The following is a 15,037-nucleotide window of genomic DNA, read 5'->3' on the forward strand; positions in this document are numbered from 1 at the left end:
TTGTCCCATTTGACAAGGATCTCCTGTTGCAAAAGTCTTGTGTGGGCCTGAGCATATGGTCTGGCCTCAAAGGTGGACACCATCAGGCCCAGCACCTGCATAGATGACCTGAGAGACACCAGGTCACATGCCAGCAATGACAGAATCGCTTCCCTTAACTTATGTAACTTCACGGGAGGTAGAAATACCTTTGCCGAAGCTAAATCTAGGATCATCCCTAGATACTCCAGTATGGTTGTTAGAACCAGGGCAGATTTCTGAAGGTTGAGATTCCAACCAAACTGCTTCCGAGTGTGAATGGTCACCTCCAAATCCCAGTCCAATGTCACAGACGAGTCCGCTCGGAGAAGAGGTTCGTCCAGGTACTCCAGAATCGCTATTCCTCTCTGTCGTAGCAGAGCAAGGATAGGGGCTAACACCTTGGTGAAGACCCTGGGAGCTAGGGACATGTAAATAGGAATCCTTGATATCGATCAAGGCCAGCAGGTCCCCCTGATGCAAGAACGCCACCACTGACCGCAGGGACTCCATGCGAAATTTCTGGACGCACACAAGGCGGTGAGTTTTGAGGTCCAAGACTGGACGCAATTTGCCCTCCTTCCGTGGAACGGTAAACAGGTTTGAATAGAACCCTCGAAAGAGTTCCTGATGAGGAACTAGTACAATCACGCCTTGCGAAAGCATATCCCGAATCGCTTCCTGCAGCCCCGCAAGGAGGTCTGAGGACAGCTGAAGTTTGGAGTGAAAAAATCTGTCTCGTGGACGGGAACTAAACTATCTTGTACCCGGACTGAATTACCTCGTGGACCCACCTGTCGTGCAACAGTGAAGTCCAAGGATCTGGGAAGAAACAGACGTCACCCCACCCCTGAAGTGCGTGGGGGCGCCTCTTCAGGCAGAAGGGGTCTGCTTGGAGGTGCTGGGGGCAGAGGATTTCGGCTAACCAGGCCAACATTTTCAGGATCCTTTTCCGCCCGAAGTCGGTTTGGTTTTCTGCGACACGGTCGCACGAAAAAGACGCTTCTGTGCTGAAAAGGAAGGACCTCGCTTACACAAGGGAGACTTACTCTTAGGTGAGTGAGGAAGGAGTGTGCTCTTTCCCCCAGTGACCGTCTTGATCAAGTCATCCAAGCAGGAACCAAAAAGGCAATCACCCTGAAAGGGAAGATCTGCCAAAAGCTTCTTAGAAGCCTGGTCGGCCTACCAGGACTATCGCACGTCTGATAAGCACACTTACCACTGATGCTCTGGCCGTGAGCGGAAGAATGTCCAGGATAGCGTTGCAAAGAAATTGCAAAGTCTGCGATAATTGGGTCAACGAGTTCCAGGGCAGATGACAGTAACGGGGTTACCGTCAGTGCCTCTCTCAGAGCCTTTACCCATTCATACATAGTCTGAGAGGCTAGAATGGTAGTCAGGGCAGGCCTGAGAATAGATCCCACTACCGTATACAGGTATCGGGATAATACCTCAATACATCTGTCAACCGGATCAGGGAGAGATGAGCATTCTACCACTGGTAAAACCGTGGACTTGTGAATACCGCATATCTGGGGGTCCACCTGAGGGGGCACCGTCCATTTGCGTAAGATCTCAAACGGGTAGCATCTAACCAAACGTTTGGGAACTGCAAGCATGCATATAGGTCACCGCCGTTCCTCCATTAAGGCGGACAAGACTTCGGGATAAGGGAAAACCATGGCTGATTCTTTGCCCTGAGGGATCCAAAAGGATTCCGAGGCTCCTTGCTATTTAGAAATCGCATCCGTGATTTTTAGGATGTTTCTCACTGAGGATATCTAAGCATCTACCAGCGCCTTTTCCTGTGCCAAGGCGGGTGTGGAAACATCCTCTTCCGTGTCAGAAATGTCTAAATGTAGGGACGCATCCTCCAAAAACGGGGTCTGCGTCGCCGGCGACCATATCGGCCTCAGAAACCCAGGTCTGAGATGAGACAGGCGAGAGCTGAGGGCGTTTCTTAGTAAATGCTGCTGCAATAACTTTGTCCATATTTCTGGACATTTCTTGCATCACAGACAATAAAGTCACATCATGAGCATTAGAAGCGGGCCCCAGCGATACATCGGGGGTCGCAGACAAACTTGAGGAATCCATGTTAGACATATGGATTGCACAGTAAGAATGTAAAGAGCAGACAGGGAAACAGGGAAACACCGGAACCTGCACCACAAGGGGTTTAACAGAAGCTTCTCCTGAAAACAGGATCAATGGCCTAAGAGGGAGAAATCCACACCCAATCACCAAAGATTAACGCCCCTGAGGCTTAGTGAGGTTACAAAAGCACCACCAGTCCCAGCAAGTCCAACGCTACCAGGGTGCACTGCGCCTTTAAGAGACGATCGCGATGCACGCAGCGCTACTCCGGGGGACAATCCTAAGCCCCCTAAAGGCCAGAAATCCCTCTGAAGATGAAAAGGTGAAGGCCAGGGTAATTAAACTCCTCTAGAGTAGTTACCACATTGAGAACACAGCAAGGTCCATCAGCAGCGTGAAGAAGGTAGAAGGAAACGCCCCCACCCACAAGAGCCAGAAGCTCCTGTGTTATTTAGTCTCCGGCTCCAGCAAAATGGCCACCGGCATTACAGTGATAGGGATACCCAGGCCGGCTGCTGAGGCCTGTTAAGGCTGCAGGCCACAGCAAAATGGCAGTTTCGCGCCAATGAGCATGTGACCTCGGGCCTAGTGAGGCCTACCCTAGTAACAGGCCTGGGGGCCCTGGCGGGGGTCATCCCGGCGGATGAAACCCCCCCTCAAGGTAGCGGTATGAGGCAAAACCATAAAGCCCCCTACGAGGCCTCCCCCCACTGTCCACTACCCGGTATAGCACCTGAGGCGACTTACATAGGGGGCCCCCCCACTAAAAGTGTCCCGGGGGTCTGGAGCCCAGGGTAGGTAGAGGTCAGGGTAGGAGGGGAAGGTCCCAGGTGACCCCCTCATAGTGGAGGAGGGTGGTAGGACATATGGGTACCCGAGGGTCCTACTCACATATGAAGGAGCCCGCGTCTGCCCCAGGCCCACTAACCAGACGGGGGGACTGTACATACAGGACCACTCTGCTGAGGGCGGGCGTCCATCCTGACAGACTGCCTCTGCACTGCAGTGAGGGAGCGGTCAGCCAAGGGGCACGCTGCGACGCTGGCATGGCAATTGTGTGCGTCCCGGCGGGGTGTTTCATCTGCAGGCCAGTCCCTGTCCATGGGACTAGAGTCGCTATGGAGACCCAGCGCGGAGCTACGGTCTGCAAGCACTCGCTGGCACAAACTGGGAGACCGTAAGAGCAAGGACAAAAGGTCCCAGCAGGGAGCTGTTTGGCCACTCCTAAGACCAGGCGGCTAAAAACTGACGATGCAACAGTGAGGCCAGGGATAATAACCCAGGGACCCTGCCCCCCTGGGCCTGTCAAAGCCTTTGGCTCTACCTGGTAACTCCTAGTGGGAGGGGCTTATAACCATCCGCCTATGATTTAAAGCAGCAGCTACGTCCGTCGGTGGACTCAGAGAAATGGATTTTACGGTAAATAAAAAATCCCAGTTATTCCTGTGAGAATCTACTATGAACTGCCAGACTGGGCAATGTTCATCTAGATCCAGAGGGTCCCCCCAGTTTGGCCAGAGAGCCTGTGTCATAGCCCCACTGGAAGAAATCCAATTAAAAAGGAAAAAAAAAAAAAATTGCCATGCCAGGACCAGAGATCCCACCAAGGAATTAGTTCCTTACTCCTGACTAGGCAGAAAAAAACTGAATGCCTATAGCTGAGAGCAGGAGTATACACCCTGGGACTGCCCCATAGGCATAATGAAGCATTTTCCTGCCTAGTGTCCTACTACTGTAGGGGGCAGCATAGCCCAACTGTCAAAAAGATAAGGAGCTGCATCCATCGAAAGAGAAAATGGGAATTTAACTAAAAATAAATTTGCATGCAGTAAAATACATACGTTTTGGTGCATGAAAATGAACAAAGTATCAATAGACCTATTCGCATTTTTTTCATGCAGCAAAACTCATGCATTACTCTCACTAACAATGCATTACAAGTAGGAATTCTAATCTTTCCTATGTGAGTGGTTCTCATGAATGTGCTGCAGTTTAGTGTTAAAAGGAATACGATACACACTCATTACCACATCAGACAATAAATGACACCATGAAACTACATATTTAATGCACAGTCTGTGCAGGCATAGGTTGGAATGTCTACTATACCATTTATATAAGTGCCTACTTACATGCTCATCCAGAATAAACAACAGGTTGTCCAAAATCTGTAGTTTCTTTGCACCTTAATATCAAAGGAATATAAACATAAAAACAATGCAACTCTATGTGGCTTTAATATTTAAACAAAGAACTAAAAATGAATAAGTAGTACTGACAATACGCGAGTGTAATGTTACCTTGGATCATACTAGAATCAGCAAGAGTTTGGACAGCAAGGTGTTTTTTCACAGGATCCATTTTCCACTTTGAGAGAGCATAAGCACCTCTTCCCTGGTGTGAACACAAACAAAAGCAACATTAAAAGGCCCGTACACACGTAGCGATTGTCGGCCGTAAATATTCGGCCACCGACCGATCGGCCGATTGTCGGCTTGTTAGTATGATGCTTCCGACAACCGACTCCGACTTTTCGGCCGAACAGAATCTGGTGTGCAGGCTTTAAAATTTTTGTTGGCCAACACCAGAATTCGGCCGACAAACAGCAGATGAGCAAGACTGGGCATGCTCAGAGAAGAAAAAACACGGAAAGTTAACCATCACATGATATCACTTCTGCAATCTGCTGTTGTTGGCCAACAAAATTCGTGTGCAGTCTTTAGCACTTTTCAACCGACAGGACAGCACCGGACAAAAGACGGCCGATCGTTCGGCCGACATTCGGTACGTGTGTACAGGGCTTAACTTATATCGTTTTCACATTGATTTTCTATAAAGCAGTTGTTGCTCCATGAGGGAACAGTACTTAACAACTTGCCGACCAGCCACCGAAGCTATGCTGCGGCAGGTCGGCTCTGTTATGCCAAACAACGTACATGTAAGTCGCTTCCTGTAGCATTTAGGCTCCACTCACACCTGAGCGTATAATTTTCAGGCATTTTTTGGGCTTTTTGGGGTGTTTTAAAGGCGTTTTTGCCTACGCTTGTAATCTGCCAAAAAGAAGCTCATGTACTTTTTTGAGCTTCAGTCATTTTGCTTCAGGTGACAAAATGTTCATATGTAAAGAGGGGCCATTGAAATTAATGGGATTTTGCTTCAGAAATTAGCGTTTTACGAGCTGAAAAATGCTCAGGTGTGAACAGGGCCTTAGTGTGGGTGCGTGCGCAGGTGCCAATTTGCTAGAGGGCGAGCCAATCAGTGGATCCGGCGGCCGCGATGTCCACCGGGCATCGGCAATCTCTCCCTATGGAGACAGAACAGAGATCTGCTGACGTAAACATTGCAGACTGCTTTTCTGTCAGTGATGAACACAGGGATCCTGTGTGCCTCCTATTTAGAAACACAGGTCTAAGTTCATCCAGTGAGCCCATCCCTCACCCAGTTAGAAAGCATCCCCTAGGCACACATTTAACCCATTAACACCCCGGTGTTAACCCCCTACCTGCCAGTGTTATTAGTGTGACAGGAGTCACTTTGGCTGGGGGGCCTCATGGAACCCAGATTACTTTAGAGAGATCTGGAAAATCCTTATCCAGCTTCCCTGGCCCCTCTTATCTTTAAGTAACCCTGTGTCTATTAGGGGCACAGGGTGACCAAGAACCCCAAGTCGGGTCTGCACTAATCAGACTCGCTGTACAACCACACTGGACTCAGCCTTTCGTGTTACCCCGGTTATCCTGGGTTCTATATGTGTGGTTTGTGTTGAAAGAGTGAGGCACTCTTTCATTTGGGACAATAATATTTCTGAACAATATCCCTCAGGAAATATATAAAGATAAAACGGTTTGACTTTTCAGATTGCTAGAATATCGCATGTGTCTCTCATAGACCCTTGCTAGTGAAGTGGGGTTTGTTATTGTTAAGTACCTGCATCTCATTGTTCTTCTATTGTTTCGGTCTGCCTTAAGATAAACTTATTATGGGATGTATATGTTTATGTGGATTGGCTAAGAGGGAGGGGGGATTGTCCCACAGTGTATATCTCTTTGTGCATGCATTTGAATAAACAGTTTGATTCTGGTTGACTCCAAAACTTGTACTGTCAAGTTCTTGGGGTAACTATAGCCAGATTCACGGATCCCGTGTTCCAGAGCTTAGGAAGCAGCTTCTTGGCGGAGATACCCAGTCGAGGTGTCCAGATTTTGTCCCAATTAGTACAGCAACCATGCATATTTTTAGCACTGCTTACTGTAGCAACGTCACTGGTCCCCCAAAAGTGTCAGTTAGGTGTCCGCAGCAATGTCGTATTCCTGCTAAAAAAAAAAAAAAAAAAAAAAAAAAATCGCTGATCGCCGTCATTACTAGTAAAAAATAAATAAATAGATCAATAAAGATGACAAATCTTTCCCCTAGTTTGAAGTGCCGATAACTTTTGCGCAAACCAATCAATAAACACTTACTGGGATTTTGTTTTTACCAAAAAATATGTAGTAGAATACATACTGGCCTAAAATGATGAAAAACGTGGATTTTTGACTTACCGTAAAATCCATTTCTCCGATGCTCATTGGCGGACACAGCCCCTGATATTCTTAGCCATTGGGTTAAACTGCCCCTACAGGAGTAGGGCACTAGGCAGAAAAAAAAGTCAGGGTACGCCTATGGGCAGTCTCAGGGGGTATACTCCCTGTCCTCTCTGCTATAGCTCCTTAGTTTTGTTACAAGCAGTGTCAGAGAAAATACAACTCCACAGAGGGGTGGGTGTTGTGTCTGTCAATGAATATAAGAGAAATTAATTTTATGGTAAGTAAAAAATACAATTTTCTCTTTCGTTCATTGATGGACACAGCTCCCGATATTCTTAACCATTGGGAAGTCCTGAAGAACACGAGGGGTGGGAACAGCAAAAAAATTCCCAAGGCTAAAAACAGTAGCCAACAAAAAAAAAAACTGGAGCCCACCTGAAAAATACAATACACCCTCAAAGAGGACCACGTCCTCTAAACAGCAGCCAGCAAAACCTTGCGGCCAAAAGAGGCATCTGCAGATGCCAACACATCCACTTTATAGAACTTTGTGAAAGTGTACACCAACAACCAGGTGGTCGCCTTGCAAACCCGTGTCACTGAAGCCCAACGACGGAAAGGCCCAGGAGGCACTGATCGCCCAAGTAGAGTGTGCCTCGATAGGGAAAGGAGAAACCTGAACCCTGATGGAATAGGCCTGAATCACCATCTGTCTGATCCATTTGGGAATGGTTGCAGAGGAAGCGGACAACCCTGTCCGAGACCCATCCGTAAGCACAAATAGGGAGTCTGACTTCCTAAAAGACTCCATAGCTGCGAGGTACACCCTAATTGCCCGAACCACATCTAAGGCATGCAAGGCAGTATCCTTCGAATGTTTTGGCCTGGGACACAGGGAAGGCAACACAATGTCTTCATTCAAATAGAAATCAGAGACAAACTTTGGAAGGAATGACGGACAGGGTCGAAGAACCACCTTATCTCTGTGAGCCACCAAGTAAGGTGGACGACAGGATAATACCGCCAGTCAACACAATGGCTTCATTCCCACCTTGTGACACAGCATAAATAAGGAAATCTCCCTAAGGTTAACTTCTGGAGGACCGAAAGCACCATACTGAGGTCTCAAGGCGGCAACGGAGACCGCACTGGAGGAACCAAATGGCAAACACCCTGAAGAAAGGTATACACCAGGGAGTGTGTGCCCAAAGGTCTTTGAAAGCGAGGATGAAACCCAAGGGACTCAAACCACACTATGTACATCTTCAACGTACAATGGTAGATCTTCCTAGAAGGACATTTCCTAGCTTCAACAGCATTGGAATCACCGATTCAGACCAAACCCTATCCCTCAGTACCTGACTTTCAACAGCCAAGCAGTCAAAGCCAGAGACAGTAAAGCAGGGTGGAAGATTGGCCCTTGGAACAGCAGATCCTCCCTGAGAGGAAGCTTCCAAGAAACATTGGCGACCAGCCGCAACAGATCGGCGTAACAAGACCGGCAAGGCCAGTGCAGGGCCACAAGGATGACCAGAATCCCTTCTGCCTCAATCCGGTGTAGAAGTCTTGGTAGAAGCTGGAGAGGAGGGAAGGCGTAAATCAGACAATACTGACCATACGGGGCCACCAGTGCATCTGCGGCATCTGTTAAAGGATCCGGTGACCATGCCACAAAACTCTACACCTTTTTGTTGAGTCGAGACACCAACAGATCCACCTCGGGGGTGCCCCACTGGAGACACAACAGATCCAGACAGAACACCTCCGGATGAGGAGACCATTCTCCTTGGTCTAACGCCTGCCGACTGAGGTAACCAGCCAGTCAATTTTCCACTCCGGGAATGCATACAGCAGAAAGGGGCTGGAATGAACATTCTGCCCACCTGGGGATGCCGGCTACCTCCAAACCCGCCAGGACACTTCTTATGCCCCCTTAGTGATTGACATAAGCCAATGCTGTGGCATTGTCTGTTTGAATGCACACTAGATATCCTTGGATAACCAATGTTCCAGTCACAGTCTGATCGCTCGGAGCTCCAGGATATTAATCAGTAGTCTGGACTTTTCCAGGGTTTAGACTCCCCTGAGCAGAATTTCTGTTGACAATGCCTCCCCACCTCCACAGGCTGTTATCCGTGGTGACCACTGTCCAATACAAGGGGAGGAAGGATTTGCCCTGTAGGAGCGCCCGAGAATGAAGCCATCAGGGAACCTTTTACACCCCGGCTCAGCTGGATTGGATTGTCCAGAGACTGCGGATTCTTGTCCCATTTGATCAGAATCTCCCTTGCAGGGACCTCGTATGGAAACGTACAAACAGGACCACCTCGAAGGTAGACACCATCAGGCCCAGCACTCGCATGCAAGTCCTGAGGAATGACCATCTGCTGGACAGCAGGAGGCGAATTGCAGCCTGCAGTTTTTGGAGTTAGTCCAGAGTACTCTGGCTAAGGCCGAGTCCAAAGTCAGACCCAGATAGTCTAGTTTTGTCGAAGGAACCAAGGCAGACTTCTGAAGATTCAGAAGCCAGCTGAACTTCCTCAGGGTCCATATGGAGATCTCCAGGTTTTCCACCAGCGCAGTAGGAGACTCTGCTCGCAGAAGAAGGACATCCAAGTAGCACAGGACCCCTTTGACTTAACACAATGCTAGCACAGGAGCCAACACTTTCGTGAGGACCCAAGGAGCAAAGGCGAGACCAAAGGGTAACACCATAAACTGAGAATGGTCCTCTCCCACGGCAAAGCGGAGGAAGCGCTGGTGACTGACACATATTGGGATTTGAAGGTAAGCGTCGATGTCGATGGAGGCAGGAAAAACCCCCTGATGCGGGGAAGCCACCACCATGTGAACAGACTCCATTCTGAACTTCTGCACCTGCACAAGTAGTTCAACACCTTGAGGTCCAGGATTGGATGCAGCTTGCCTTCCTTTCTGGGCCCTATAAATAGTTTTGAGTAAAACTCTTGAAAAAGTCGGAACCGGGACAAAAAACAAAAAGCAGAAGGACCACTGTCGAAACAGAGCGCCGCATCACAGATAAACTGAAGCCCCTGGACTAGTTGGTCTGCCAGCTCAGCAAAGGCAGAGGAGAGCTGTTCTCCCTCCAGGTCACGGTGTAAAAGCTTAGCCCACTTGGTCAGAGTCTGCGACACCAGGTCAATGGTGAATATAGTGCCGAACCAGCCAGGGTGTACGTGTTTTGGTCCACAGCCTCTGCCTTCCTGTCATCGGGCTCCTTAAAGGCGGGGGACTCTGCAACCGGAATATGTACGCCCTGGACATGGCTGTCTTGTTTAAGCTGGAACCGGAGGGTCCACCACCGGTGGAACAGTCAACTTCTTAAGAGACTCCTTATAGGGGTATCGCCTAGCAAAGCGTTTAGGGGCCCCAAGGGGACACTTTTGGCACCCCCACTCTGTAGTGACAAATCTGTCAACATAGGAGGGATAAGGTTATACCTTTGCCACTCTGGATGGCTTGTGAGTGCCAAAGGGGACCTGCGCCTGTCGCAGCTGCGGCCTCCATCTTTAAGGTCTCATGCGCATATACAATCAGTGCGTCCTCCAGCGCCTTTTCGTGCGCGATTGCAGAAGCGGAGGAATCCTCCTCACTATCTGAGGATTTAGGACGCATGGTCACAGGATCCCATGCAGGATGACCCGCGGCGGCCGAATCAGATTCAGGATCTGAGGGGACAGATGAGGCTGGGGAAGGTGGGGGATGCTTTATTGACAGCCCGTTGCCCAAAAGCCAACTCCACCAAGGACACAAAAGGACTCCAGGACCACCGCCAGTGAATCGATGAATGGTTGGGACCTGAATGGGCCCCTCGGCCTCAGAGAGGGGATCAGGTGGGGAGATGTGCTCTAAAAGGTAGGGAGGTGTGCTCTAAAAGAGTCCATGAGTCACCAGGGGGATCCCACAAAAAAAAAGTGTAACACACTACTAAGGGACACCTCCACTGCTGTGGCAGCACACCAGGTTGCTAGTCACAGAGCCCCCAATCAATCCTCAGCAGAGGGAGAGGGCCCCACCAGACTCATCACCCCACAAAAACCAGACACCGCAGCCACCAGGAGAATCTGTACTGTACATACGTGGCTATCAAGAAAGGAAACGATAAAGGAGTCAGCACCAGGGGATGAGGAGGGGCTCCCACCTCCAAAATTGCCGCCCATAGGGCTCGACTGTCAGGGCCGCTGCTGTACTCTATGGCAAACCACCGCAAAATGGCCACTGGACTACATAAACATGGCCGCCTTGCATTTCAGCACAAGGACTACAAGAAAATGGCAGCCCCGCGAGACACCACGATGCTCCCAGAGACCCAGGAGGAATCCCTAGGTCTCAGGACAGGCACAGGCAGGACGGGGACCCTAGCAGGAGCCCCCATCAGGTACAACACACCCCCCTACCACAGTCGATCGCTGGCAGAGCACCCCCGCCCCTATCGCCAGCAAAGCGCACTGCCTCCACCACGGGAGGTGTACCAGACCACCCACACACAGGTCCAGCATGAGTGGAGGGGGGTAGGATGGGGAGAAAGGTGAGGGGGGCCTAACGGGAATGAGGGGAACTTTAATCAAACATATCACCTTGGATGTTTTACTTCTCACTTGCACATATGGGGCTTTTTTGATTGTTCATTATTAACCATTCGTTTGGTTTTTAGATATGCACTATTATCACTTATTTGTATGGAGAGCTGTTAGAGTTCTCCTCCATTTTGCACTGCACGTTTTTATTTATTTGTTTAATACCCTCCACGGGGTGTCACGTACCTGACGGCTGAGCCTGATGTGCAGAGAGAAGGCTTCTCGAACAACCCCGTCTCTGGGACCACCGATGTTGTGACAGTGGCCACGAAAGGGGGTGGTGTAAGGGTGCCTGGATTGTCTTCCAAATGGTGGATGTAACACCAGGGTGGACCAGAAGGTAACAGCAGGTAGGCAGAACTGGCAGATTCCAGGCTGGTGGCAGCAGGCAGGTGCATGCAGAGCAAGGAGACACAGGTAGCATGGTGTAAGGTTCTGGCACTCTCAGTGCCTCCTATCACATCATTCCGGGTGCTTTCCATCTACCTAGATAGATGAAGCACATATAGGTGTGTTTCCCTTTAAGAGTGCTGACATCATCACTGAGCGCCGGACTGAACAGCTATTTAAATCACCAGCTCTCACTCACATGTGTTCGTTCAACCTGCTGTGTGCCTAGATGTGCCTTGATGCTAACCTGTCTTGAAGCTCTCATGCTTGCAAGCATACCTCGCTGTCAGAACCACGCTGCGCTGATCCCTGTATCCCGCTACCGGATCATCCGCTCTTGTCGAACCTCTCCTCTGCTACATTGCTACTAGTGATAAGTACCCCACAGGGGAAACCTCAATAACCTTCATACTAAAGCTTACACTGTCTAGCTCTGCATACTAAGGGATGTTACTACATCTGCACTATCTAGATTGCTAGCTCTTGAGCCTACTATCATCTGCTCTTGCACTGGGTTAGTCTCTCCTGTAGGTCATCTGCTATCCTATCATCTACTACCATACATAATTGCTAACCTATCTGCATCCCACCTGTTACTATCTCATTCTCAAGAACATTCCTCTCAAGTGTCTGTCACCTATCGTCTCAACTCAACCTGTCTCTTCAGCCTATCACCTCTATACTACTATATACAGTGGGTACGGAAAGTATTCAGACCCCCTTAAATTTTTCCCTCTTTGTTATATTGCAGCCATTTGCTAAAATCATTTAGGTTCATTCTTCTTCCTCATGAATGTACACATAGCACCCCATACTGACAGAAAAACACAGAATTGTTGACATTGTTGCAGATTTATTAAAAAAGAAAAACTGAAATATCACATGGTCCTAAGTATTCAGACCCTTTGCTCAGTATTTAGTAGAAGCCCCCTTTTGATCTAATACAGCCAGGAGTCTTTTTGGGAAAGATGCAGCAAGTCTTTCACACCTAGATTTGGGGATCCTCTGCCATTCCTCCTTGCAGATCCTCTCCAGTTCTGTCAGGTTGGATGGTAAACGTTGGTGGACAGCCATTTTTAGGTCTCTCCAGAGATGCTCAATTGGGTTTAAGTCAGGGCTCTGGCTGGGCCATTCAAAAACAGTCACGGAGTTGTTGTGAAGCCACTCCTTCGTTATTTTAGCAGTGTGCTTAGGGTCATTGTCTTGTTGGAAGGTAAACCTTCGGCCCAGTCTGAGGTCCAGAGCACTCTGGAGAAGGTTTTTGTCCAGGATATACCTGTACTTGGCTGCATTCATCTTTCCCTCGATTGCAACCAGTCGTCCTGTCCCTGCAGCTGAAAAACACCTCCACAGCATGATGCTGCCACCACCATGCTTCACTGTTGGGACTGTATTGGACAGGTGATGAGCAGTGCCTGGTTTTCTCCACACATACCGTTTAGAATTAAGGCCAAAAAGTTCTATTTTGGTCTCATCAGACCAGAGAATCTTATTTCTCACCATCTTGGAGTCCTTCAGGTGTTTTTTAGCAAACTCCATGCGGGCTTTCATGTGTCTTACACTGAGGAGAGGCTTCCGTCGGGCCACTCTGCCATAAAGCCCCGACTGGTGGAGGGCTGCAGTGATGGTTGACTTTCTACAACTTTCTCCCATCTCCTGACTGCATCTCTGGAGCTCAGCCACAGTGATTTTTGGGTTCTTCTTTACCTCTCTCACCAAGGCTCTTCTCCCCCGATAGCTCAGTTTGGCCGGGCGGCCAACTCTAGGAAGGGTTCTGGTCGTCCCAAACGTCTTCCATTTGAGGATTATGGAGGCCACTGTGCTCTTAGGAACCTTAAGTGCAGCAGAAATCTTTTTGTAACCTTGGCCAGATCTGTGCCTTGCCACAATTCTGTCTCTGAGCTCTTCAGGCAGTTCCTTTGACCTCATGATTCTCATTTGCTCTGACATGCATTGTGATCTGGAAGGTCTTATATAGACAGGTGTGTGGCTTTCCTAATCAAGTCCAATTAGTATAATCAAACACAGCTGGACTCAAATGAAGGTGTAGAACCATCTCAAGGATGATCAGAAGAAATGGAAAGCACCTGAGTTAAATATATGAGTGTCACAGCAAAGGGTCTGAATACTTAGGACCATGCGATATTTCAGTTTTTCTTTTTTAATAAATCTGCAACAATGTCAACTATTCTGTGTTTTTCTGTCAGTATGGGGTGCTATGTGTACATTCATGAGGAAGAAGAATGAACCTAAATGATTTTAGCAAATGGCTGCAATATAACAAAGAGTGAAAAATTTAAGGGGGTCTGAATACTTTCCGTACCCACTGTACATAGATCACTCCAGGAACTTCTTATTGAGTGTGTGTATTTACTTGCTGAATTGAGATCATCCACACATGATGAGTCTTTGGGAGTTGGGATTGGTGTCTCAGCGTTTCTCTACATGACAACTGAAGTGGAATATTTCTGCAGCTGTAAATCCACATCATACATAAAACGCAGGAGCGTTACACATGGTCAGTCAAGCCAGGTCGGTGACAGATGATAGACAACAGGCAAAGACAGAAGGCAGAGAGTATCCAGGGTACAAGCAGAGATCGGCAACATGGATTCCGGTAGATGGGCAAAGACAATAGAAAGGTCCAGATACAGGCCAAGGTCAACATGGGAGAGATGTAAGCGGAATCAAAGGCAAGCCAGGTCAACACAGAATCAGGTTTCAGGCACTCAGGTACAGCTGCTGATCAGACAGCAAAGCCTTAGTGCCACTGCTGCACTTATATATGGTGTTTGGCACCAATGTCTATTGGAGCGTTCGCAAATATTTGTGCGCATGTGCGCATTAGTACATCTAAAACATTGGGCATTTGCGAGATTACGCATGCGCATTTACATCCACCTTTGGGAAGTAACAGCACTGTGGCCAGAACGTCCCTGAAAGGGGGAGGGGGGGGGGGAGATACTCATAATACCAGGAACCAGGCAGGCACCGCTCCAGACAGAACCCCTCACTATCGAAATGGTGTGGGCTGTTGGTCAGAAGGAATGCTGCGACTCGTGCCGAGATCTGGTCGTATGCGACCCCGCGAGACGTTTAACTCAAAGGCCAGCCCCAGTACAGTGGGGTTATGTCGTGGCCGACCTAGTGCAGAGCTGAGGTCTGCACGCACACGCTGACCAGACTGGGGTGAACACTGGATCTAGATTATCCAGCCCGTCGCCCAGTCCGGCAGTTGATTGTAGATCTCACAGGAAAGACCAGGAGAAAAAAAAATCTATCTGAAAGAAAAAAAATTGCCAGGACCAGAGATCCCAACAACTAGGTCCTTACTCTTGACTAGGTAGAAAAAAAAACGAGTACCTATAGCAAAGAGAGGAAGTATACCCCCCTGGGACAGCCCATAGG

The 15,037-nt window shown here is 48.8% G+C and overlaps 1 protein-coding gene across 1 annotated transcript in view; it reads right to left on the minus strand.

Annotated features, from left to right (window-relative positions):
* Positions 1–15,037, minus strand: part of KNTC1 (kinetochore associated 1) — a 792,142-nt gene that overhangs the window by 581,435 nt on the left and 195,670 nt on the right. Inside the window, exons 9-10 of the mRNA XM_082256649.1 lie at positions 4,416–4,509; positions 4,248–4,300 (exon numbers count right to left, since the gene is read on the minus strand). Coding sequence (XP_082112775.1) covers positions 4,248–4,300; positions 4,416–4,509 — 147 coding nt within the window. The remainder of the gene's footprint in view (positions 1–4,247; positions 4,301–4,415; positions 4,510–15,037) is intronic.

The sequence above is a fragment of the Pelophylax lessonae genome (assembly GCF_965119305.1).
Source record: "Pelophylax lessonae genome assembly, chromosome: 1".
Lineage (NCBI taxonomy): Eukaryota > Metazoa > Chordata > Amphibia > Anura > Ranidae > Pelophylax > Pelophylax lessonae.